This window comes from Schistocerca piceifrons, chromosome 3, assembly GCF_021461385.2.
Source record: "Schistocerca piceifrons isolate TAMUIC-IGC-003096 chromosome 3, iqSchPice1.1, whole genome shotgun sequence".
In the NCBI taxonomy this organism is placed as follows: Eukaryota; Metazoa; Arthropoda; class Insecta; order Orthoptera; family Acrididae; genus Schistocerca; species Schistocerca piceifrons.
The window spans coordinates 23,018,924-23,045,029 of NC_060140.1; the positions used below are offsets into that span (position 1 = coordinate 23,018,924).

The window sequence follows — 26,106 nt, forward strand, 5'->3', positions numbered from 1 at the left end:
TTGAGTGCTTGAGACAGAATTCGCAGAATTCATTAATAATTTTCCTGGTCTTGCCGTTGTAATTGGGATGAGTTCTACTTGTCAGTATAGATTGGGAGCGCCAGATACATTGTTTGGATGTCTTGTCCGAAAATTATTTTGAGCAGGTAGTTAGAGAACCAACTCGTGAGGATAACGTCTTAGACCTCCTGGCAGCAAAAGACCTGAACTTATCGAATAGGTGCACGCAGAGGAAGGTCTCAGTGGTCATAAGCCACGCGCAGTGGCCGCGCTGTTTGAGGCGTCATATCGCGGACTGCGCGGCCCCTCCTGGGGAGGTTCGAGCCTTCACTTGGACATGGGTGTGTGTGTGTTGTTCTTAGCATAAGTTAGTTTAAGCAGATTGGTCCATTAGGAATTCATACGCATTTAAGTGATCATAACGCTGTGATAGCATCTATGACAACGGGTTTTAACAAAGAATGTTAAGAAAGGTATGAAGATATTTTTGCCCAGCAAGAGTGACAGCATACAAATTACATTGTATCGGGAAGTCGCATCAAGTATTCTGTGATGAGGACGAATATGCCCTAGACAAGTATGTTCCGAGTAAAGTCTTACGGGATGGAAAAGACCCACCATGATTTAGCAGCCGTGATAGGAAACTGCTGCGTAAACAAAGGTAACTTCATCTTAGATAGAAGAGAAGTGAAAACCTAACTGACGAACAAAAGCTGAACGAAACGAAAATGAGCTAAGGAGAGCAATCAGAGAAGCGTTCAATAACGTTGAAAGTAAAATTTTGTCAATCTATTTGAGTAAAAACCCTAACAGATTTTGGTCGTATGTAAAATCAGTAAGTGGGTCAAAATCATCTATTCATTCACTTAGTGACCATACTGCCACCGATTCGGAAGATAACAGAGAGAAGGCCGAAATACTGAATTTGGTTTCTGAAATTGTTTCACCGCGGGAGATCGCAACATGGTTCCCCGAAATTCGCCGTACGAACGTCGAAATGGCAGATAGTGAGACAGCCGATCACGGAAGAGAAATACAACTGTAATCGTGGAAAGGCGCCAGGATCAGATGAGATACCTGTAAGATTGTACAAAGATCATGCGAAAGTGCTTGCTGCCTTTCTAGCAGTAATTTATCGTAGATAGCTTGAGGAACGAAGGGTACCTAGCGACTGGAGGAAAGCGCAGGTCATTTCCGTTTTTAAGAAGGGCCGTAGGACAGATGCACACAATTATAGACCTGTATTTTTGGCGTCAGTGTGTTGTAGAATTATGGAACGTGTTTTATGCTCAAGAATTATAACATTCTTGGAGAAGGAAAACCTACTCTATAAAAATCAACATAAATTCCGCAAACAAAGAGCCTGCGAAATCCAGCTCACTCTGTTCCTCCATGAGATCCACAGCGCCGTAGACAATAGCGTTCAGGTCGATGCACCGTCCCGCACTGCCGTTTAGTGGGAGGGGAAAAAAAATTACGAGCACATGGAGCATCGGAGCAGATTTGCGACTGGATTTAAGAATGTCTTGCAGAAAAAATTCAACATGTTCCTCTTAACGGAACAAAGTAGACAGGTGTAAAGGTAATTTCCAGAGTACCCCAAGGATATGTGATAGGACCGCTACTGTTTACAATTTGTATAAATGATCTAGTAGAAAGCGTCGGATGCTCTCTGAGGCTGTTTGCAGATGATGCGGTTGTCTGCAACAAAGTAGCAACGCCAGAACATAGTAACAGTTTGTAGTATGACTTCCACAGAACTGATGAATGTTGCAGGCTCTGGCAGCTGACCCTAAACGGAAATTATTGTGACATATTGCGCATACATAGGAAAAGAAATCCACTACTGTACAGCTACACTATTGATGACAAACCGGTGGAAACAGTATCTACCGTAAAATATCTAGGAGTAACTATACAGAGCGACCTTAGCTAAGTTGAATGACTATATAAAACAGATAGTGGGGAAAGCAGACACCAGTCTGAGATTTATAGGAAGAATCATAAAGAAATATAACTTATCCACAAAGGAAGTGGCTTATGAGGCTCTTGTTCGACCGAGTCCCGAGTGCTGTTCATCCTTCTGGGATCTCTACCGGGTAGCACTGATAGAAGAGACGGAGAAGATCCAAGCAAGGGCGGCGCGTTTCGTCACGAGATCGTTTAGCCGGCGCGAAAGCGTTACGGAGATGCTCAACAGACTGGATGGGCAGCCGTTACGAGAGAGGTGTTGTGCATCACGGAGAGCTTTACTATCGAATTTTCGAGAGCGCACTTTCCGAGAAGAGTCTGACAACTTGTTACTTACACCCACATACGCCTCGCTTAATGACCACAACGGACAAATTCGAGAAATTACAGCCAGTACAGTGGCTTACCGACAATCATTCTTCCCACGCGCTATTCACGAGTGGAACAGGGTTGGACGTCTCTGTTAGTTGTATGAAAAGTAGCCTCTGCCACACACCATTCTGTGGTTTGCGGAGAGTGACGTAGATGTAGAGATGTTAATATGTACCTCCATTAGGCGAATTGCAGCCATCTACGCCCGCCATATTAGGACAAAACGACTAATTGGAAACCAACGACAGTTAGTCTGGATTGAAATTGAATATGGTTGTTTCATTAAACTGAACAAAAAAAATTTTTCTCCCAACTGCGGTCTGACTTCTATGACTCCTCTAATTTTACACCAAAAATTGGTCGAAAAAGCACGCTTTCTGTTAAATGTTACCACGTATGCCACCCCCCTTTTCAAGTAAAATCTAGTATGCGTACACCAAATTAAAGTAGACATTTCCACGATCCCGGCAAGGTGTAACATATCGATGTTCGCCATGCGATGTGACCAGAATTTGAGCTCAAAGTCAGGGTTCAATCATTATGAAATGGGTAATAGTAAACAGTAGACGTGATGTCCGTTTCCATAACAATTCGTTACGAAGTGCACGCTTTTTAGAACAGCATGGCCAGTAAAAGGAAAGGTGAAAGTGATTCATGAAATAGAGATTGGAGCTAAAAAGGTTGACGTGTTTCGTCAGTTTGGCCTCGTAAATTCCACAATGCAAACGATTTGGGAGAACAGGTATCAAATTATTACAGCGTTTGAACAAAATGGATCTAAAATTAAGCTGTTATGAAAAGCTGAACGGAGCGAGGTGGATGAAGTACTGCTTATGTTGTCTCAGCAACAGTGCACCCATTAGTGGACCTCTGCTTATGGTGAAAGCACAAGAATTTGCCAAGAAATTAAAAGGTGAGGAAATTGTGTTTCTGGATTGACAGATTCAAGCAACTTTCTCAATAATGAGAGGTGAAGCCGTAAGTGTGAATACTGAATCGTGGCTCACTGCTGTGTCACCTACAATTCGTGAAGGTTATGCAGACTGTGACATCTTTAATGCAAACGAGACTGGGTTTTCTTTACATTGACGCCCGACAAAACTCTAAAATTCAAGGGCGAAAAACGTGTCGGTGGCAAGTTATCTAAAGAACGAAAAACAGTTCTGGCTTGTGCTAACGCAGATGGAACTGAGAAAAAAAAATTGCTCGTGATACGTAAAGCAGGTAAATCAAAAGATCTGCAGTGATTCAAAAATCGCTCGTTTTAGTTGCGGAAGAACAAAAGCGGAAGCTATTCTATGCGGTGTATTGACCAAAGAATGAGTTCAAAATATTTTTAAGACCATCCAAGGAAAAAAATCTATCCTTTTCTTTAGCGACAGATGCAAATAATAAAAAAATGGAAAAATGTTTTCTATTTGCAAACGATTCTTTCATTGCGATACCAGGGCTGTAAAGAGTCTACTGGAATTAGTAGAATGTTCCGATGAATGTGTATATTAAATTTCGAAGTTTATTGATGGACACATTGGAGAAGAATGGACTGGCTTTAAATGAAGTTTCGGCTTCGCCGCTGACAACACTAATGTAAACTTCGGGAGAAACCTTTCCTTTTATACACTTCTTCTAGCTGAAAATGATTGTCAAAGCTGGTAGTACCGTCCATATTCTCCATAGTGCGACAAATCACAGTGCTCATAAACTGAAAGTGATGTAGAAAGTTTGATACTTCAGTAGAGTGCCTCGAGATTTTTCTCTCTTGGTCCTGATATCGAAAGAATATTAGTTGTCCTCGTCTATTAGAAGAGATAATCACATGTGATGAAGGAGAGGAAAAAAACTTTGGTCTATTTGTCGTTACTGCATAACGTAATGTTTTCGATAGAAACAACAAAGAAGAAGATTGAATGTGATTTTCCATCAGTTGTTAAGATGCATACTGAAATGCACGGGATTCGCTTGGAGATTGAGCAAAGAATAAAACACAACTTTTTCGAAAGTAAGACAAAAATAACGGGCGAATTAAACACTAATACAAAACAGTCTATGTGGAACGATTTTCTACAGTTCTATACCAGTTTTGTTGCCGGCCGGAATGACCGAGCGGTTCTGGGCGCTTCAGTCTGGAACCGCGCGACCACTACGGTCGCAGGTTCGAATCCTGCCTCGGGCATGGATGTGTGTGATGTCCTTAGTTAGGTTTAAGTAGCTCTAAGTTCTAGGGGACTGATGACCTCAAAAGTTAAGTCCCATAGTGCTCAGAGCCAGTTTTGTTACCACGATGAGATGTTTTTGAAAACAACATCCTTTCCAAAATACTGTTTTGAAACTTAAAATCACCAATACATTATGACCATTTTCAAAAAGCTGCGGAACTTTTAAGCGTCGATCAACTGAAGAACATGGACTCTTTATACAAAGAATTTCAAATAATTAAAAGAAGCCTGGTCGTGGCACACTGTTTTGATGACAAAAATAAGCCTGCGGTTGAGAAATGGAAGAAGATCGTAGAAGGGTTTTCCAAGAATTAAATTCCTAAAATTTTTCTCATCTTAACGTTCATCTTCAGTATCTTCGTCACGAAACATTCAAAATAAGCGCCACATTGAACAAAATGCAGACGATGAACAAGTGAGCAGCGACAACATAGCACCTCTCTGTGAGAATGGAGACAGAAGTGTCTGCTCGAGTGACGGTTTGTGGAGAATACTTGCGAAGTAAAGTTGTGAGCGAAGTTTTATAAATAACAGTGCGGAAACAGTGTACTCAGTACCAATATAACGAGATATCGACCAGCGATACGCAACAGGACGAAAAATGTAAGTACAGTGACGTACATGACCATTGCCCACGAAATAGTACTTCACAAATGCACAAGCAATTATCTTCCCGATTGCTTTGCAGATGGGTGACATGCTGTCAAAAAAGGACACAAAAACCCATCTATAATAAAGCAGTTTCACTACCAATCTAATTTTGAGTCGAGCAATCGGAACAAAACGCACCTGTTAAAATTTTAAACCTACATTAGATAAATGATTATAAAGCTTACATTACACTTTAGAGAAATAAGAAGTTTGACCCAAAGAAGATGACACATAGGCGTCGAAACCCGTCTGAACGAATACAAGAAATAGATAGTGTTTGCATAAGGCAGATTTTCAAAACAACCCAAATTTTAGATCGAAAGCACGGAAAAACGTCAAGAGGAGCTCTTTAAATATTAGTAAGGTGACACCTTAAGGACGTTCGTATTCTTTCCAAAGTAGAAACACTCCTTCGTACTTCAATTGATGTCATTTCTTATTACAATGATTAGTTAGAACAGCGTTAAACTCTCCGTCAACGTCTTCTCTGTTGTTGTAAACTCGTATAGACTAACGGCAGCAGAAAATAACCTTACTTCTTGTGCTAAATAGATGCAAAGTAGTTTTAACTTGTCCAAAAATATGTACACTGGACAGCAGTCTTTCAGATATCATCAAGGAACTTACAACAAAACAAGAGAAATCCTCTGGAGAAACAATTAGGACGGTATAGGGCGACCTCATGAGCTAAAACAATCTTTAAAGCCGGAAAGCACAAGGGTAACGAAAGACATTGTCGGGGGAGGGGGGGGGGGGGGGGGCGGTTGTCGCTCTCCGTAGTTCTCGGGCAGCAATAGTTTGCGCGTGGCCCCTACACTATGCGGCTGAGTGTACTGGTGTTTTCTTTTGAGTTTTTTTGTGAAGTATAATCGCTTCAAATATTGTTGATAGACGTCATTATAACAGCTGCGCCGCGTCCGGTGCTTGTCCTGCCCTTTCGTCGTTGGCACGGTCCTCGGACAGATACACCGTGAGCGTGTCTTCTATACTGGGAGACTGAGTGTTTGGGCGTTTTGTTTTGGGTTTCCTGTCGAGTTTCCGTTCGGTATGGAATACACGAAGGATCAACGAGTGTTTCTTGTGTCGAACTATGCATAAACAGAATTATATATGGAATGTCGGCTTGAGCTCATACGAAAATTTCCCGGAGTGCATGTTTCCAATGATTCTTTGATTAGTGAAGAAATTTAAGAGAGACTGGATCTATAACACAAACTAAGGCCTAAAGAACCTAGTGTTTTACCCGAAAATAAATTAGACGAGATAGGGGAGGCCTTGGAAAGAAGTCCGAGAAAACCTCTGCGCCGTTGGAGACTCCCCAGACTGGTGTGTCAAGAGCATCTGCTCACAGAGTTGTGCACGATCTGAAATTCAAACCATACAAAATAACGGTAGTGCCGTCAAGGTACGTAAATTATCAGAACAGTCGATGTCGGAGCTCCGAAAATTCTCATGAATCGCATCAACAACCTCTGCATGATGCGGAGAGGAGTTGGGTGTGCAGTTACAGCAAGATGAATTGTTGGAGCAATCTTTTTCCACGAAACGGTGCGTTGGGACAGGTATGTGAACAATACAGTGCCTCCTTTTTTTCTTTTTTTTTCTCGAGAACTAACGCCTAACGAAATGATGTGCGGTTACTTCATGCAGGACAATACAGAACCACACATCACCTATGCTTCTGTGACAGCAAAGGAACTGTTTTTGATGATAAGATAGTTGACAGGTCTCCTCGTTCTCCGGATCTAAATCTGTGTGATTTTTTATCTTTCGGGGACGTTAAAAGACAAGATGTATTCATCCAGTCCCCACACGCTCGAAGAGTTGGAAGACAAGGTTCGGCTAGACATTTTCCAGATTTCGGCAGCCAAAATTCGTCGTGTTTTCCAATGTGTTCATGAGCTGTCAGGCTGCTCTTTACCACAGAGGGACATCATTTTCAGCAACTACTGTAAATATATGTAAGCTCGAGTTAATCAGACGGCAATTTGTTTACGCTTAACTAGGGGGAAGCGCGCGCGCAGCCGACTTAACCGGAAGATTAGCGTCAGAGAGGCGGCCATGCCGCGCGACCCGCGGACACCTTCCGGGCGTCTTTCGTGAGACACCGCGTATAATATCACACACTTCCTCTTTCTCTTTTGTACAGTTTCCTTTTCGTCAGTGGACAATCAGTGAGCTCATTACCGCTGGTCAGGCCCTCGATGATATTTACTTGGAAAGCTGACTCGGCGTCAGTGGCTCCGTGTTCAGCTCACCCACAGAGACTTTCCATAGTGGCGTTACTGTGCCAAAGAAGTCCGACCAGCAATTAAAACTACACCTGCGTGGAACTTGTTTACACCAAGACCCTGACAAATTTCAGTTTCACTCTTCAGATAACGCGCCCTTCAAACTCCGATTTGTATACTTGCTAACGTCTTTCATCATAAACTGTGTTTGAAGTTCTGAACCAAAAATTCGTCGCAGTAATACAAGATCGCCACAAATTCTTTCTCACCACCTCATCAAGGATCGCGGACAGCTGGCTGCTTTCGGGAGAAAAATGCATGAAATTCCTTCATGCTTAAAAGAATTCACATTGCGGTTGATTGATGCTGCCCTAATTATTACATAATTATCGTAGACTCTGTGCTGGGATGTATCTTCCAAAAATAAAACTAGCTTGTACTCCAACAAGGAATGAGCTATAAAGCATGCCCCGTCGTACGTGTGTGTAATTAAGTTTTGGGCATTTAATTTAATTTGTGCTTCTCTAATGTTAAACATGCAATGTTGAACATGCAACTAACGTCTGTGCCTCATGTCACGTCGTAACCTTTCCAATAGTTTACAGCTTACTACGTAACAGTACAAACCAGCCATCTGAAATACATTTGCAATGTCGCTGGTTTCTTCTTCTATAACGGCCCTTATTCGTTTTGATATCACCTGTATCAGCCTCTGAGTGTTGCAGCAAATTAGTAAGCCCTCAATGAGCATACAGTTCTAACTTAAAAATCATTAACGCTACACTGTGTTACATTGACAAAGTCGCAAACCTATCAGTCGTAGCAGCACCCACATAAGTGTCTGAAACCAAAACACTTAATCACCTCGGAAAACCGCGAGGCCAGAGGTATTCCTGCCTGTCGTAAGAGGAGACTAAAATGAGTCTCACACGTTTCGGCCTTTATGTGATGGTCCACTGTATGGTTGGACCACCATTTTTCAAAATTTTCCCGAAGAGCGAGCCAAGTGGGGAAGGGCGCCTTACATGGTGCATAGTGTCCATCATGCGCTGAGACCTTTCGCATCCTTCGACGACGTGGACCTGCACTTCCACTCATTCTCCAACAATAGGGCGATGTCACCCTCCTGGGTGTGTATTTTTCCATCAACTGTGCAGTATCCTTTGCTACGCGACAATGATATTGGACTTCTTTGCTTGGTTGCGCCTCATATCCAGCACGGTAGCCAGTCTGTTGTGGTGGGGTCGCCATGTACCCTGTTGCCAGCGCCCTTAACTCCCCACGTATGCCTAGGAGTAGATGCTCATCATCCTGGGGCATCGGGACTCCCGGCAATGGCCATCCTGCCAGGTGGCCTTTGCTGCGGCTGCGTGGCGCCCGTGGGGAGGGCCCCTGGTCGGAGTGGGTGGCATCAGGACGGATGACACGCAATGAAGCGTAGTACATCGTCTCTTGCTGGTGGTCCGCCGCCAGCAGTCTCTAAGCAGGCAAGTCCAACTTCAATGCTAAGAATTATGACCCCAAATCGTTCCCCTCCCTGGCCATACCATGGGAGAATCTCCATACTAAGGATGGAAGTGAAGCTTATTCGACCCAGTACTTCGTATGTACGAGAGTTGATGGGGGATCTTTCATGTCCACGAAGCCTCAGTTTTTTGTGGAGCGTTTGGAGGACAAGTTCGGGGAGGTTGAGGGCCTGTCCAAAATGCGCTCTGGGTCGGTCTTCATAAAAACAGCATCCTCTGCCCAGTCACAGGCATTACTCGCTTGTGACAAGTTGGGGGTTGTTTCTGTTACCATCACGCCTCATAAATGCTTAAATATGGTCCAGGGTATTATACTCCACAGGGACCTTCTCTTGCAATCTGACGACGAGCTGCGCTCCAATTTTGAGCGGCTAGTTGTTCACGCCGTCTGGATCCGATGAATAATCAGGTGCCACCGGTGCCTTTATCTTGGCTTTTGAGGGTGACACATTGCCCGAGAAGGTCAATGAGATGGTCTGCCGCTGTGACGTCAAGCCATATATCCCTTTCCCAATGCAGTGGTGTAAGCGCTGGAAGTTCGGCAATAAGTCTTCCTGCTGCACGTCCAGCGTCACATGTCGAGACTGTGGACGTCCATCACATCCCAATACTCCATGTGTCCCGCCTCCCATCTGTGTTAAATGCAGAGAGCATCATTCACCTTGCCCACCAGACTGCAGGATTTTACGGAAAGGGAGGAAAATCATGGAATATAAGATTCTAGACCGACTAACCTAGACTGAGGCTAAGAGGAAATTGAGCGTCTACATCCTGTGGCTATGACGCCGCTGCTACGAGAACAGTTGTCGCCCTATCAGTTACTCGCAGTCCTGTCGCCTCTCAGAACCAGAAGACTACACATGCACCCTTGACGGGGTTGGGGGTGGGGGGCAATTCCCTCCCTGTTTCTCCCACACCACCTACTTCGGGAGCAACACAACACCCCCCCCCCCCCCCCAACCGTCGGGAATATCAGTTCCCATTTCTGAGCCGGAGAAGCGTAAGCCTCTTGCTAGGAAGGGGTCCCTTGGGTTACTCACTTCCCACGTTTCTGCTAGTGGGAAAGACGACGACACGCCAGTGGCTGAAGAACCCAAAAGCAGCTGGTCTTAGGACTTCATGCTCAGTCCCGGAGACTGAATCAGTGAAGCCCTCCCAGCCGTGGAAACCCAAGGAGCAGCGAGAGAAATCCAAAAAGAAGGTCCCCAAGACCAAGGGAAATAGCTGTGGCAGCCACACCACTGCTACCTACAAGGTCTCTGTCTGCAGATGAGGTGGAGACTCTGGCATCCGCTGAGGACCTAGATCTCGCCAGACCCCCAGAGACAATGGATATAAACTGCTCAGGCAAAAAGTCGCATTGAATGTTCCATGCCTTCCCAGTCTCACGATGACTTCATCCTCCAATGGAATTACAGTGGTTTTTTCCACCGCCTAGCTGAGCCATGGCATCTGTTAAGCTTTACACCTGCTTTCTGCATTACCCTCCAGGAAACGTAGTTCCCAATAATGCGGACCTCTGCCCTCCATGGCCATAAGGGATATTACAGGAACCGTAGCGACTATAATCGAGTGTCAGGTGGAGTTTGCGTTTATGTCCTAAGCTCAGTCGATAGTGACACTGTGTCCCTTCAAACCCCTCTTGAAGCTGTAGCTGTCAGAATAAGGACGACGCAGGAAATAACTGTCTGCAATGTATATCTTCCTCCAGATGGTGCAGTATCCCAGAATGTATTAACAGCACTGAATGACCAATTCCGTAAACCTTTCTTATTTTTGGGAGATATTAACGCCCATAACCCCTAGTGGGGTGGCACCGTTCTTACTGGCCGAGGCAGACATGTCGAACTTTACTGTCTCAAGCCTCATGCTCATAGACGTCTACCCAGGTGGGCTTTAAACAAGGCGGACTGGGAAACTTTCACCTCTGCTGTCACCGCTGAATCTCCCCCAAACGGTAACATCGATGTGATGGTTGAGCAGGTGACTACAACAATCGTTTTTGTGGCAGAAAACACGGTCCCTCGCTCTTTAGGGTGCCCCTGGCGAAAGGCAGTTCCTTTGGTGGTCGCCGCAAGTCGCTGAAGCAATCAAGGAGCGTTGGCGAGCTCTACAGGGGCATAAGCGGCACCCTTCCGTGGAGTACCTCATAGCCTTTAAACGGCTCCGTGCCCTCGTTCGCGAACTTATCAAACGACGGAAGCAGGAGTGTTGGGGGAGATATGTCTCGACCATTGGGTGCCATACGTCACCTTCCCAATTCTGGACAGAGACCGAAGGTGTTTTCGGGTATTAGACCCCATCAGGTGTTCCCGGTGTTAACATAAATGGCGTGTTATCTACCGACGCAAACGCTATTGCCGAGCACTTTGCTGAACACAATTCTCGAGCCTCTGCGTCGGATGATTACCCCCCCCCCCCCCAGCCTTTCGCACTCTAAAATGACTGCTGGAAGGTAAAGTCCTGTTGTTCACTACACGCCACCACAGTGGACCCTATAACGCCCCATTTACAGAGTGGGAGCTCCTCAGTGCCCTTGCACATTTCCCTGACACAGCTCCTGTGCCAGATCGCATCCGCAGGCAGATGATTAAACATCTCTCGTCTGACTACAAGCGCCATCTCCTCGTCATCTTCAACCGGATCTGGTGCGATGGTGTCTTACCATCACAGTGGCGGGAGAACACCATCATTGCAATGCTCAAACCCAGTAAGAACCCATTTGATGTGGATAGCTATCGGCCCATCAGCCTCACCAACGTTCTTTATAAGGTGCTGGGAAGTATGGCGTGTCGGCAATTGAGTTGGGTCCTGGGGTCACGTGGCTTACTGGCTTCATGTCAGGGCGGCTTCCTCCAGGGTCGCTCTATCACTGATAATCTTGTCCCCCTCGAGTCTGCCATCCGAACAGCCTTTTCCAGACGCCAGCACCTGGCTGCTATCTTTTTGATTTATGAAAAAGAGGATGATACGACCTGGCGACGTCATATCCTTGCCACATTATGCAAGTGGGTGTCCAAGGCCCGCTCCCGATTTTCATCCAAAATTTCGCTTCATACTTTCTGTGTCCAAGTTGGTGCCTCCCATAGTTGCCCCCATGTCCAGGAGAATGTTGTCCCGCAGGGCTCTGTATTGAGTGTCTATTTTTAGTGGCCATCAATGGTCTAGTAGCAGCTGTACGGCCGTCCGTCTCACCTTCTCTGCATGCAGGCGACTTCTGCATTTCGTACTGTTCCACCAGTACTGGTTGCTGAGCGGCTCCTACAGGGAGCTATCCATAAGGCGCAGTCATGGGCTGTAGCCCACGGTTTCCAGTTTTCGGCCGCAAAGTCGTGTGTTATGCACTTCTGTCGGCGTCGTACCGTTCATCCAGAACCAGAACTTTACCTTAATGACGTTCCACGCACTGTAGTGGAGACATATCGATTCTTAGGACTGGTTTTCGACGCCCGATTGACTTGGCTTCCTCACCTTCGTCAACTTAAGCACCTCAATGCCCTCCGCTGCTTGGGCAACACCAACTGGGGTGCAGACCGCTCCACTCTGCTGCAGCTCTACAGTGCCCTTGTTCAATCCCGCCTTGAACATTGGAGTTTGGTTTTGCGGTTCGGCGGCGCTCTCAGCGTTACGTTCACTCGACCCAGTGCACCACTGTGGCGTTCGCCTAGCGACAGGAGTCTGGTGATCAGCGCCTTATGGAGGCAGGAGTCCCTCTGTTGCGGGTTAGGCGTGCACAGCTGCTGGCCAGTTACGTTGCACACATTCATAGTTCTCCTGCGCATTCGAATCACCGTCTCCTTTTCCCACCCACAGCGGCTGATCTCCTTCATCAGCGGCCCAGGTCAGGGTTTCAATTGCACTTGGTGTCTGATCCTTTCTTTCCGAACTGGAGTCTTCGCCTTTATCACCTATACTTGAGGTCCGTTCATGTACACCTCCATGATGTACACATACGCCGCGGTTTCGCCTGGACCTTTCACAAGGCCTTAAGGACTCTGTTAACCCCACAGCTCTCCGCTGCCGCTTCCTCTTGATACTTGCCATGTACTGAGGCCACAAAGTGGTTTACACTGACAGGCCGATGGCTGATGGTCACGTCGGCTTCGCGTATGTCCATGGAGGACATACTGAACATTATTCCTTACCCGATGGCTGCAGTGTTTTCACTGCCAAGCAAGTGTCTATATCTCGTGCTCTTGAGCAGATCCGTTCATGCCGTGGGGAATCGTTTCTTCTGTGTACTGACTTCTTGAGCAGCCGACAAGCTATCGACCAGTGCTACCCTAGTCATCCTTTGGTAGCGACCATCCAGGAGTCCATCTATGCCTTGGAACGGTCCGGTCGTTCAGTGGTGTTTGTGTGGACCCCAGGTCACTTCGGAATCCCAGGCAACGAATTTGCCGATAAGGCTGGTCAAACAGGCTACGCGGAAACCGATTGTGGAGATCGGCTTCTCTGCAACCGACCTGCGTTCAGTACTACGCCGCCAAGTTTTGCGGCTTTTGGAGACGAAGTGACATAACCTCAGCACGCAAAACAAACTGCGTGCCATTAAGGAGACTGCTAAAGTGTGGCAGTCCTCCATGCGGACCTCTCGCAAGGCCTCTGTGGTTCTCTGCCGGCTTGTGTTGGTGCGGCGCCCGGCTGACATTGGCCCATATCTTGGTGAGCTGCCCTTCTTTGGCTGCCCTGCGACGCATTCTTCAGTTACCGGACTCGTTGCCATAAATATTAGCTGACAACGCCTCATCGGCTAATTCGGTTTTACATTCTATGCGTGACGGTGGTTTTTATTATTCTATGAAAGTTTTAGCGCATGTCCCATGTCCCTTTGTGTGCTCCTCTAATGCTTTTATGGTGCATGTTTTAATGTGTCGCTGAATGACTGGCTTTTCCTTTTTATTCTAGTGTTCTCGCAGCCACCGTCATCTGCTCTTTTGTTTTTACCCTTTCTACCTGTTACTTGCTTCTCTCTGTTGTTTTCTTTTCCTGTTTTGTCCATAGTAGTGTTGGTTGTCCTTTTGTCGTTCTTCTGGTTCTTCCTTTCTCCTTTTATTGTGCTGTACGTCTCCTTTCTTTTCTTCTTTTCCTTGTGTAATTATTTTACTGGGAACAAGGGACCGATGAGCTGGCAGTTTGCCCCCTCTTTTAATCCAACCAAGCAGATACGTGAAGCAGCTCAGTCAGTGTCAGTGGTGCCCTAGACGATCATGCGACCGACATGGGTTCGATCGCACGGTTTTATTTTGTTTTATGAATTGTTTTAAAAATTATAACAACTATTAAATAAAGTTAAAGACCTAAAGTATTATCAGTTAAATCATAAATAATTTTATTTAGTTTATGAAATGGCTGTCACAGCTACTTAAAATGTGAATTACACTCATCAATGTTTTCTTTTTAAAAAGTTGAATAATTTCAAATGCATTTTTAGTGGAGGCAAATTAATTACCACAATCACAAAATTCAGGGTGGAGTTTCAATTATGTAAAATTTTTTAGAATATCATGTTCGTTTGCTGATTTTGTATTTTATGTGCAAGCATCAGAATGATAAATGTCGTAAAATAATTGAAAACGATAAATATTTTTGCATCTTGTACGATTCGTTGAACGACGATAGTTTTACAGGAACATCGTTTTTTTAAAAAGGTCTGTTGAAAAACATACTTCGTTGACATTCCTGAAAACTCCTCTTTCATCAGAAAGCGTGGAAGCAAATTGGTGATGACAGCTGATGATAGACTATTGATTGTATTTTTATATACAGTTTTCACGAGAATTTATTTCCATATTATTTTTAATAACATAAGCGCTATTTTGTACACACTTTGTCAGATTTTTTTACTTGTCTATAAAAATAGATGTCACAAGGTAGAACAAGTGGAGTACATTTCGGCGGAATCGCTTTAATTGTACATGTTGGTGATTTCTCGTCATCCTAAAAGATATCGTCGTCAGGTTACCTTCCATCCGGAAAGCGGTTGCACTCGGCGACTGTGGGTGAAGCCCGATCAACAGGGACTTACATACAAAATAATAGTGCATTGAGAATGGCTAGCTTCTAGCTGAAATCTAGATCTGCATAATAAAATTTTAAAAAATGGTTCAAATGGCTCTGAGCACTATGGGACTAAACATCTGTGGTCATCAGTCCCCTAGAACTTAGAACTACTTAAACCTAACTAACCTAAGGACATCACACACATCCATGCCCGAGGCAGGATTCGAACCTGCGACCGTAGCAGTCGCGCGGTTCCGGACTGAGCGCCTAGAACCGCTAGACCACCGCGGCCGGCTAAAATTTTAAAAGGACGACTGATTGCTGCAGATATCGTCGTATAATTCAGGCTTTGCGTGTTCACCTCGAGGATGACAGAAACCGTTCTTGACACACATATGACTTCAAACACTCGTTGAGAAAGTCTGTATACAGTTCTGTCGTTAGTTTGGAAGACGTTATTACAGCGTTTTTATAATTTGCTCATATTTATTTACTGTTTCTTGAACTCGGGAACAAAAGTTCCCGGTTGCCTCTTGTAAATAAACACACACTTGAAGTAGGATGATTCCAGACAGAGTGAGAGCATATTGAGCGGTATATGTATTCGTCACTTTATTCATGTCGTATCTTTTGACGAAAATAGTTTTTCTTCCTTTGAAGAGCCAGATTTCTGTTGTACATCGACTGATAGTGACAGCGTGGAAAGAGTGAATTTTTAAATACCCTGCGAAAAATATCTGTCTGGTCAGTGTTGATAACAAAATCTTCGTTGAAATTCAATATCGATTTTAATGTCTGGGTTTGAAAAGTGTCTGCAGTAGCTAAGGTTTCTTCGATCGTCGCTGTTTCTTTTCTTAAAACAAATCTTGTCAGTTTTCGCTGACGAATTTCATGTTTATTTTTGAATCTATGAACCAGCTGTCAGAAGCTTTAAATTCAAAATCTGTAGATTGTTGTGCTGCTGCTAAAGCCAGCTGTTGTAAATTCCGTGTCTTGCTGACACGTCATTTGCTGACAATTCCATCGGGCTTCAATAAAAAGATCGTATGTCCAGGAACTGATTGTCGCGTACTTACCAAATTGATTGCCTCCTTTTATTTATTTCTTCTGTCCATTGCGATAAATTATCCTTCTTTCTTAACCAGCTGCATCCTCTTTTTTGTAATGTTTGTAGTTTCCACGTGGGGTAAGCCTTTGGGATATTAACAACGCTGCTTTTGTAATCCAGAGAAACACGATGTACTTCTCTTGCTTTCTTTTCATCTGGTTGATATACATCCGATGAGCTGTGGTCTCCCTCCCCACTTTTCGAAAGGTTCACCTTCGCAGTTTTCATTTTCGTGAGCAAGTTCATCAGTCACAAGTATTTTTTCAGCCAACATGTCCATAGTACCTCTGCAAATTTCTTTACCCATCGACACTGCTTCACGAGAAATTGCCGTTCAAGATTCCGATGCAATCAAATTATTTGCAGCAGGCAAGTTCTTAATAAAAAACCACATCTTTTAACATCACCTTCGACACTTCACTGTATGATGAATCTGCAGCTTCCTATATTTTCACGATGTCTTCATTGACAGATATTTTTAATTCACAATATTGCAAACATTCTGGTAATATACAGCACAGGACGCTCCATCTCTGCGAAAGCCAGGAATGAACTGGCACTGTAGCAGGTAAGACCCATTTCTCGATTAGTTCCGTGCAGATCTTACGCTTCCTGACCGTCCAGCTGTTTCTACACTCATGCTCATAAATTAAGGATAATTGCAGAATGTGGTGCCACACAACGTGGCACTACACAAAACTTGCGCTAATAGCATAGGCACATAGGGAACACACCCGACACAGATCTGTAAGTCCACGGTATTGGTTATAAGTTGAGAAGACCGTCCCGAAACACATGTGGTACAAAACGCCACTGTACCCCGACATCAATATGGGATATGATCACCATGCACACGTACACAGGCCGCACAATGGGTTGGCATACTCTGGATCAGGTGGTCGAGCAGCTGCTGGTGTATAGCCTCCCATTCTTCCACCAGTGCGGAGCGAAAACAAGACTTCTCGTAAATTACACAGTGGGTTTTGATCCTAATTTTCATATCCAGAGGAAGAGTGAAAAATGGACGAGACGATGTAGGTAATTCAGAAAAGATTAACAAGTGATCCGAGGGAAAATTGTAATATTTCAGGAACAGCTGCTGCTAGGTATCAAAATGAAGTGTCAAAAAGTCCTTCATTTCAAGGTGTAGTTATTTTGCGCATTAAAGGTTTCATTGGTGTGAAATTTTAACTGTCAAATGGGTTTCCTTTGAACAAGTGCATACAGGACATTTCGAGACGAGAAGACATAGGAAAGCAAATGACATGTCAATAATACGATATTTTCCTGAGCAGAACTTGAAAAAAAAATGATCAAATGTTTTGTGGAATGATTTGTCAATGAAATAGATTGGGGAAATATTTACGCGCCTTTGAATGATGGATCCTTTATTGTATGATTTTATAATAGCGGAACAAACACTGGTAGCAGTTGCTTCTGTAGAATATTTGGGAGTATGCGTGCGGAACGATTTGAAGTGGAATGATCATATAAAATTAATTGTCGGTAAGGTGGGTACCACGTTGAGATTCATTGGGAGAGTCCTTAGAAAATGTAGTCCATTAACAAAGGAGGTGGCTTACAAAGCATTCGTTCGATCTATACTTGAGTATTGCTCATCAGTGTGGGATCCGTACCAGGTCGGGTTGACGGAGGAGATAGAGAAGATCCAAAGAAGAGCAGCGCGTTTCGTCACAGGGTTATTTGGTAAGCGTGATAGCGTTACGGAGATGTTTAGCAAACTCATGTGGCAGACTCTGCAAGAGAGGCGCTCTGCATCGCGGTGTAGCTTGCTGTCCAGGTTTCGAGAGGGTGCGTTTCTGGATGAGGTATCGAATATATTGCCTCCCCCTACTTATACCTCCCGAGGAGATCACGAATGTAAAATAAGAGAGATTCGAGCGCGCACGGAGGCTTTCCGGCAGTCGTTCTTCCCGCGAACCGTACACGACTGGAACAGGAAAGGGAGGTAATGACAGTGGCACGTAAAGTGCCCTCCGCCACACGCCGTTCGGTGGCTTGCGGAGTATATATGTAGATGTAGATGCTTGCAATGAAATACAGAAAATGAGTTACGTCAAATGTTTCTGTACTCAGCGTTTATTTACTGCCAGACAAATTATTTCACTAAACGTTTGACTATTCTTGTATTCAACTTAGTCCATTTTTCTGCACTTTTGTTTTACAATATTTCTTGCTGGTACAGTTACTTAACTGTTCGTTAAAGTCAACCAGTCATATATTGACCTAAATTTGCGTTTTTTTCCCATCTCTAGCATCTTTTCTACTACCTTCATTGACAAAAACGTGAGCGTTTATTGATTTGCACACTTTACGTTGATGATTATTAACCTGCTATTTAAGGGATTCATATTTATTGCTGAATTTAATGTGTTCTTGTTAATGGCGAAGGCAACTCCGAGGTACATTTTAAGAGAGCGAAAGAGAGAAGGGGGGAGGAGGGTGGCAGGGGGGGTGGGTGGATGGCAGGGGGGCGAGGGTGGCAGGAGGGGGGGGGGTAGAGATGGGGTGAAAGCCTGTAGTTGCCAAAATTAATCCCATATGTGTGTGGAATTATTGTTCCCTAATTCATGTAATTTTTGTGCTTGGAAAAGTGAATTTATGTTTAGTGTTCCAAAAGAGCTTTGAGTTTTGGTCAGTCACACAAGGAAACACTTCACAGCATTCGCTTCAGAACTGCTACAAATTCGTTGGGCAATAGGCCACACTGCTCGAACTGTCAACACATCTGGGACTGCTAAGAGTATCCTATGACTTCCACATTGCTGGTAACGGGTTATACACAATGCTGGTGACTACTGTGAAGGTCAGTAAAACTTTGAAACACACATCTATCTTGTACGAGCTATAAATAAATAGTTGCCACTATTAAAGTTCCAACCCTCGTATTAGTTATCATTAGTATCAAATTACAATGACTCTCCAGCCATGACAGCACATATACTACTCATTGAAGGAAATTGGTCCTACACGAGCCAGCTAAATGTGCATTATCTTGAGAACACTGTGTGAAACTATCATCAAATTTTGTATGATGTCCATGATTTTTGTAGAATGTTAATTGGCTGTAATTTCAGTGTTAGAGGTGGGCAGGGAATGAGTACCAATTTGTACCTTTGGTGCAATTTCCTAATGCGTCAATAGAACCAGACACCACTGAGCAATTTACGTCAGAAAATAAGTATCGGAAATCTGTCACATTGCCTAAGTTGGCTGCATTCTTGCAAAAACTTTTTGTTTTGTTGCAGTTTTCTTGTAAAGGTCTTGTATTTACCAAGTCCGATAGCTTTGAATGTTCAACATGGAACTGAAGCATTAATTGAGACACACAGTTGTGCAGCATCTGTCTGTAGTGCAGGTCTTCAGTTCAGTTACAGTTGCTTCATCTTCCATTTCTACTAAACAGTAATGACAGCTAATTTTATGATTTTGTAATATTTTATATTACCATTTTCTGGCATAATATGACTCCTTTATTACGCAAAACTGTAATACATACAACAGTAGATAGTTCAGTTAAGCCATCTATTTAAATTAATATTCGCTCAAGAGAATTCAAGAGAAAGAAAGCTTATTTCATTTCTTAAAATAATAGTAATTTTCACATACTGAAACACTTTCCTTTTGCTTTTGTTTTAACCATAATTTTTTTACTAAAAACTATTGACAATTTTGTTTAACTGTGTTTTTGCAGAAGATGTTCTGGCAGATGACAAAGGAGAATGTGTCATATGCCTGGAGGATCTACAGCAAGGAGATATCATTGCTAGACTGCCTTGTCTCTGTATATATCACAAAAGGCAAGTAAATTTTCTCACAAATGTACAGCTTTTTGATAATGATTTGATAAGACTTCAAAAGGCATAGTTAAATAGAAGATATATGCTGAAATTCAGTTTCTGGAAAAAAAGGTAAAATAATTACTTGGTTAGGTATGATAGTTTACAGAATAGCCAGTTACTTGTCTGTGAGATGTATTCTCAAACAATTAACATACTGTTTTGAAAGATTTCTTGATGCCGTCAGCTGCCATTCTCCTTATTATATGTACAATTGTACAATTTTGGCCTTAGGCCATTTTCAAGTATCTAAAACGGAAGTATCATATATTGGATACATCAGTGACACTTGTGATTTTGATGTAGGAACAAGTCATACCTGTAAATATACTAGGTGCATTATAACTTACTTTATGGATGATTTTTAGTAGTGAATTATTTCATGTACGTCATTGCTCTTATGACACCATGTTATGCTCATAAAATAAATCAGAGACATTCATGCTATTTTAGGAGCATGTTACTCATTGAAAATTATAGAATTAACATAATATTCATCTTTCTAAGTAACATGATGTAGACCACTGTTATGGCTCTGATATGTCATCCTGTAAGGCATCTGTAAAAACATATTGAGCCCTACAAAATTCCAGCTTACTGTTGTACACCTTTCTCTGTAGCGATATTGCAAATGCACTCTAGCATTGTGGTGGTGAACTTAAGTTTGTCATTTCCAGTTTTGATGGTAAATGAAATTTTTGTGATCAATGTTTTTTTGGGGGTGGGGGGAGAGGAGAGATGGTGAGGTGCATCTGCTAATCACTCTCTGTGTGCCAACATCCCAGTTATTTTGTAAACCTCTTTGCAGTGTCTTATTGAGTAAGGGCATTGGTGGTTGATCCATCCAGTGGGTCCGTAAGTCCAGCAGTCCACATGTTGCTATTTAGATGGAGTAACTATGTGTTGCCACAAGATCTTACTATCTATCTTACTTGTATTCTACAATTATTAGCAACAACACAAGTATTGCACTTCATTGCATAAGCAACTGTTACTATTAATGTTGTTTTCAGTTGTCTTTTAATACACAAGCTAGCATCTGTAACTCTGATGCTGTTGCATGAAATGATTCAGGTTGTTTTCCTCTAAAGGGAAGCATTATGGACAAGAGTTCGTCTTGATCTGGCACACAGTCCTAATCTGCCAGGAAGTTTCATATCAGTGCACACACTGCTGCAGAGTGGAAATCTCGAACATCCCACAAGCTGCTGTCTAAGCCATGTATCCACTAAATCCTTTCTTTCAGAAGTGCTAGCGCTTCAGGTTTCGCAGAATGACTTATGTGAAGTTTGGATGGTAGGAGAGGAGGTACTGGCAGAAGGAAAGCTGTGAGGTTGGGTCATGAGTTGTACTTGGGTAGCTGAGTCGCCAGTGCACTTGCCTGTGAAAGGCAAAGGTCCTGAGTTCGAGTCTCAGTCCAGCATGCGGTTTTAATCTGCCAGGAAGTTTCAGTGTTGGAATTTTTTTTATTAAACATGATTATAGCACCTTGCCATCAGCAAAGAACTATTACAGCTTCTTCTATATTTGATGGCATGTTGTTTATGTATTCTAAGAATGAGTGACCACTCGACACCAGTTTCTGTGATACACCTACAGTGATTGTTCCCCTATATGAAGATGCTTTTTGTATACTCTCTCTGAGTTTGTTATCTACTTAGATGTAATAAAAATTGATTACCAACAAGATCTTGAGTACCATAATATTACACTTTCTGTTGGAGAAAATGATGACCTCACAATTGCATGCTTCTGGCATGTCACAGTGGGGGAAAAAAGTCAGTATTTCTAATTTAAATTTTGTATAATCTGATTTGTGGACCAAAAAATGGCATCTTCTGTGGAGAGATGCTTTTAAAACTTAAATTGAAACTGACTCAGTATTTTACTTTGAGGTAGGTGTGTTATTGTTCTTGTGTACGTAACTTTTTCTTCTAAAGTGGTCTGACAGTGCCACATTACAGCCTGTCAGGAAATATACCCTGTGATAATGGTGTATTGCATATGTAACTGAGTTCCTTATATATATCTGAAGAATGGGGTTTTAGCAATTTATTTTATTTATTATCAGCTCTGTGAGGATTTTTACTATTGAGTAAGTGAATTACATTCGTAATGTCTTTGGTACAGCATGCAGTAATCATGGTTTTGCTGCATGTATTGCTTCATGCATATGTTGTATTGGATTATTCCTTGAACTGTCACACCAGCTTTCTGAACTATTTCAGTGATGGGGTTATTATTGTTTGGGTTCCAGAGTATTGTATAATGCCATTTAGTTGTTATCTTTAAAAACAAAATCTCCACATTCTTCAGTTTATTTATTGATTTATATCTTTACTATTCCCCATTCAGAATTAATTTTATCATCTCAGCTATTATTTTCATACACTATATAAGTCTCGGATTTTATTCTTTAATCACTTTTAACAATAAAACAAAGTATATCTTCCTACCTCTTCAATTGCCCTAACCCTTTCATATAATTTCCTACTCATTACACATGATGTATTGATTCCTTTTATAATCATTGGCTTTTAGTATGTGTTATTAGTGCCATACTTGCCCCGCCCCTTTTTTGTGTGAGGGAGTAATGGGGGGAGGGCAGCTGTTAAAAATTAATAGAGCAGATGATACTCAGTGACACACAAAAAGTAAAATATTCCTTCAGTTTTTCCATATTTTTTAGTTTACATTGTGAGGTAATTCCATAATGAAGAATGGTGTTTGTGGGGATGGGGATATTAAGATCGAACAATGTTGTAAAGTGTGGGGAAGGGTCCTTCTCATTTCATCTGTGTAACTGAATGCAATATCTTTTTAGTAATCATTTTACAGTGCCTTTAGTAAGTGTTTGATTTTAAATGAGTGTTACAGTGTAGTGCCAAGCTAAAGGTTGTTTCATTTCTTATTATTTGTAGCTGTAAATTGAAGTTAGTTGTGGATCTACATTTATTGGAAAAAATTTTGTTACAGCTGCATTGACAGGTGGTTTGAAGTGAACCGTTCGTGTCCAGAACATCCTGGTGATTAGCCTCTGTCAGCCGCCTCTTCCCGAACTGTTGAGGTATTACCTCATGGTGAAGTGATTGTTTTAAAACTGTTACATACATTCAAATAGGAATTACAGTTTTCACACCGTAACAAATGCAGTAACATTGGGAGGATAGTTAGGCAGTTTGAAAAATATAGTTGTTGAGTTTGTGATCTGGATTCACATTTTTAGAATCCTGCCCTCTGTATCTGTTTTAATTATCTACCCAAATAAGAACAACAGAGAGAGAGAGAGAGAGAGAGAGAGAGAGAGAGAGAGAGAGAGAGAGAGATGGTTTTGTGAGGGGGATGGATGACTCGTATTGTGATGTGTTGAAAGATTTTTTTAGGGAAAGAGAAGCTACTGTGCTTTGCCAGCATTCTTGTCAGTCACTAACAGCAGTTAAGAGAGGTTGTTTGAAACCTCATTGAAATAGAATGGGAAAGGGCAAGAATTTAATTACGTGTTCTGTTCATGGATATTGCTTCATATTTTATATATATATTTCTCAGACAGAACACATTGCTTGCTTTGCCTTTTTTGGTATAACATACAGTTTTAAGGCATTGTACCGTATTTACTGTGACATATTAGACATATGTTTGAGTATTTGATTAACATAACTGTATTTACATGCTGAAACAAAAGCCGAATGTTTAGTCCTTCGAGTTCTTGTGTTTAACATCACTCACTGCAACGACCACTTGTCTTTGCTGTAAGAGCGTATAATACTTGTAATATGTTTTGAAGTATAATTGAAAAGACTTAGACTAAGGATTACGGGCACATACAAGTAACTGTGTTAGAAGCAGGGAACTCCCTAAAAGTCTGGTAGGCTTTAATATTTTTGATACTTTCATAAAAAAAACTATATAGAGCAAACATGCTACTCAGGAGTATTTTTGAGTGACAGCTTAAGTAATTTATTGTTGTGAATGGAAATAAGTGAAACCAAAGATGTTGATTAAACAGTGCTAAAGTTTAAAACTGTTTGCATCCAAAATTTTTATTGCTTAGAAACTTTTTAAAAAGATATTAGATTTGTAAATCCTTACTTTTTATTAATGAGTGTGGAAATTGTATTCGTAAGCAGTTTCTAACAGTTGGTTTAACCCTATAAACACACACTGTTTTGATGATGCTTAAGTCAAATTGTACTGTTGCTAGAAAGTTTTATCAGTTTGCTGCAAGCTTACAGTGGGAGTGACTATAAGAGTACCTTATAACATGTTGTGCCATTTCTTTCAATTTTGTTCCTATCGTATATAATTATTGAAATCAGCTACAGTGTAACAAAAATCCTGAAATTATCTTAGCAGTTTAATTTTTATGTGAAAATTATATGATTGTTGCTAGCTTATAAGTGCTATTTGCTTTTACGATTTAAGTTCTAAAACAATGTTGAATATGTGTACTATGGGAAATTGTTTTATGGTTTTTATGACATTGTGATAGTAAGATAAAGATGCATTGTGGAACAAACTCCAGTAAAACATGACAACATTGTGATTAATTCTTACAGCTGAAACACTGAAGTGGTTTAAGAATGATTTATTTAAAAAAAGTGAATCTGAAGAGAGACAGCAGTCAGTGCTTTTCACATACTATGTGAAGAGTGAGAAGAGGTGGTAATAAAATCTAACTGTGATTCCATTATAAAGGCTTGATTTTACCAGGCTGCACTGTGCTGCCACTATTTCGGAAAGATGCCTTGGTGCTACACTTGAAGGTGTAAAACTCAAATTTGTGTGGAAATATATTCCTTGTGATGCAGTAATTAGACATGTAAATAACCAATATTATGATGATGAAACTTCTGTATTGTTATTTTAGCCAAAATCAATTATAATATACAACAACATCCTGTGTGTTTGTGTAAATTTTTCCAGTCAAACCCTGTAAAACACTGGAATCAAAACCTTGTATACATTGATAACAGTTTGGTGCTTCCCAAAAGCAACAACTCATTCAAGTCTAAAACTGAACCTTTTTTCAGCTTGTCGATTGTGAGCCATTTTTGAGTGATCCATGGTTTGTATATCATTGCAAAAACTGAGACCATTCTTACAGATTGTTAAAGTAGTGCGATAGAAGGAAGGTAAGATTGATTGATTGTAAGATGGCAAATAATTATGTGACTAAGAAACTTCCTGGCAGATTAAAACTGTGTGCCCGACCGAGACTCGAACTCGGGACCTTTGCCTTTCGCGGGCAAGTGCTCTGCCAACTGAGCTACCGAAGCACGACTCACGCCCGGTACTCACAGCTTTACTTCTGCCAGTACCTCGTCTCCTACCTTCCAAACTTTACAGAAGCTCTCCTGCAGGAGAGCTTCTGTAAAGTTTGTCACACTCCTACCATCCCTCATTTAGGATTGTACATGGACTGTACCATATTTTAAGTGGCTTGTAGTAACCAACATGATGTTTGGCACAGTAAGTTAATTCAGACCATTGGGAATCAATTAATCCCAAACAACTTAAATAATCTAAAAATTAAACTCTCACTTGGCATTTAAATTGGAATTTCTGACATAATATTTTGCAGCTAAAGTGTAGGTTGACATTGCAATTATCAAGCATGACACATCTAGCAGTACACATAAATGTCAGTTGACTAAACTAGTCACACAATTCCAAAATGAGATTTTCACTCTGCAGCAGAGTGTGCGCTGATATGAAACTTCCTGGCAGATTAAAACTGTGTGCCCGACCGAGACTCGAACTCGGGACCTTTGCCTTTCGCGGGCAAGTGCTCTACCAACTGAGCTACCGAAGCACGACTCACGCCCGGTACTCACAGCTTTACTTCTGCCAGTACCTCGTCTCCTACCTTCCAAACTTTACAGAAGCTCTCCTGCAGGAGAGCTTCTGTAAAGTTTGGAAGGTAGGAGACGAGGTACTGGCAGAAGTAAAGCTGTGAGTACCGGGCGTGAGTCGTGCTTCGGTAGCTCAGTTGGTAGAGCACTTGCCCGCGAAAGGCAAAGGTCCCGAGTTCGAGTCTCGGTCGGGCACACAGTTTTAATCTGCCAGGAAGTTTCATATCAGCGCACACTCTGCTGCAGAGTGAAAATCTCATTCTGGAATTGTGTGACTAGTTTAGTCAACTGACATTTATGTGTACTGCTAGATGTG

The 26,106-nt window shown here is 42.2% G+C and overlaps 1 protein-coding gene across 3 annotated transcripts in view; it reads left to right on the plus strand.

The window, feature by feature from the left end:
- The window catches only part of LOC124788307 (E3 ubiquitin-protein ligase ZNRF2), a 714,395-nt gene extending 689,562 nt beyond the window's left edge, over positions 1-24,833 (plus strand). For 2 of the 3 annotated variants that reach the window (XM_047255538.1, XM_047255540.1), the window contains 2 exons: positions 19,794-19,899; positions 22,915-24,833. In XM_047255538.1, coding sequence (XP_047111494.1) covers positions 19,794-19,899; positions 22,915-22,972 — 164 coding nt within the window. In that variant the 3' untranslated portion in view covers positions 22,973-24,833. The remainder of the gene's footprint in view (positions 1-19,793; positions 19,900-22,914) is intronic. The other variant, XM_047255539.1, reaches the window with a different exon arrangement.
- The last annotated feature ends 1,273 nt before the right edge of the window (positions 24,834-26,106 follow it).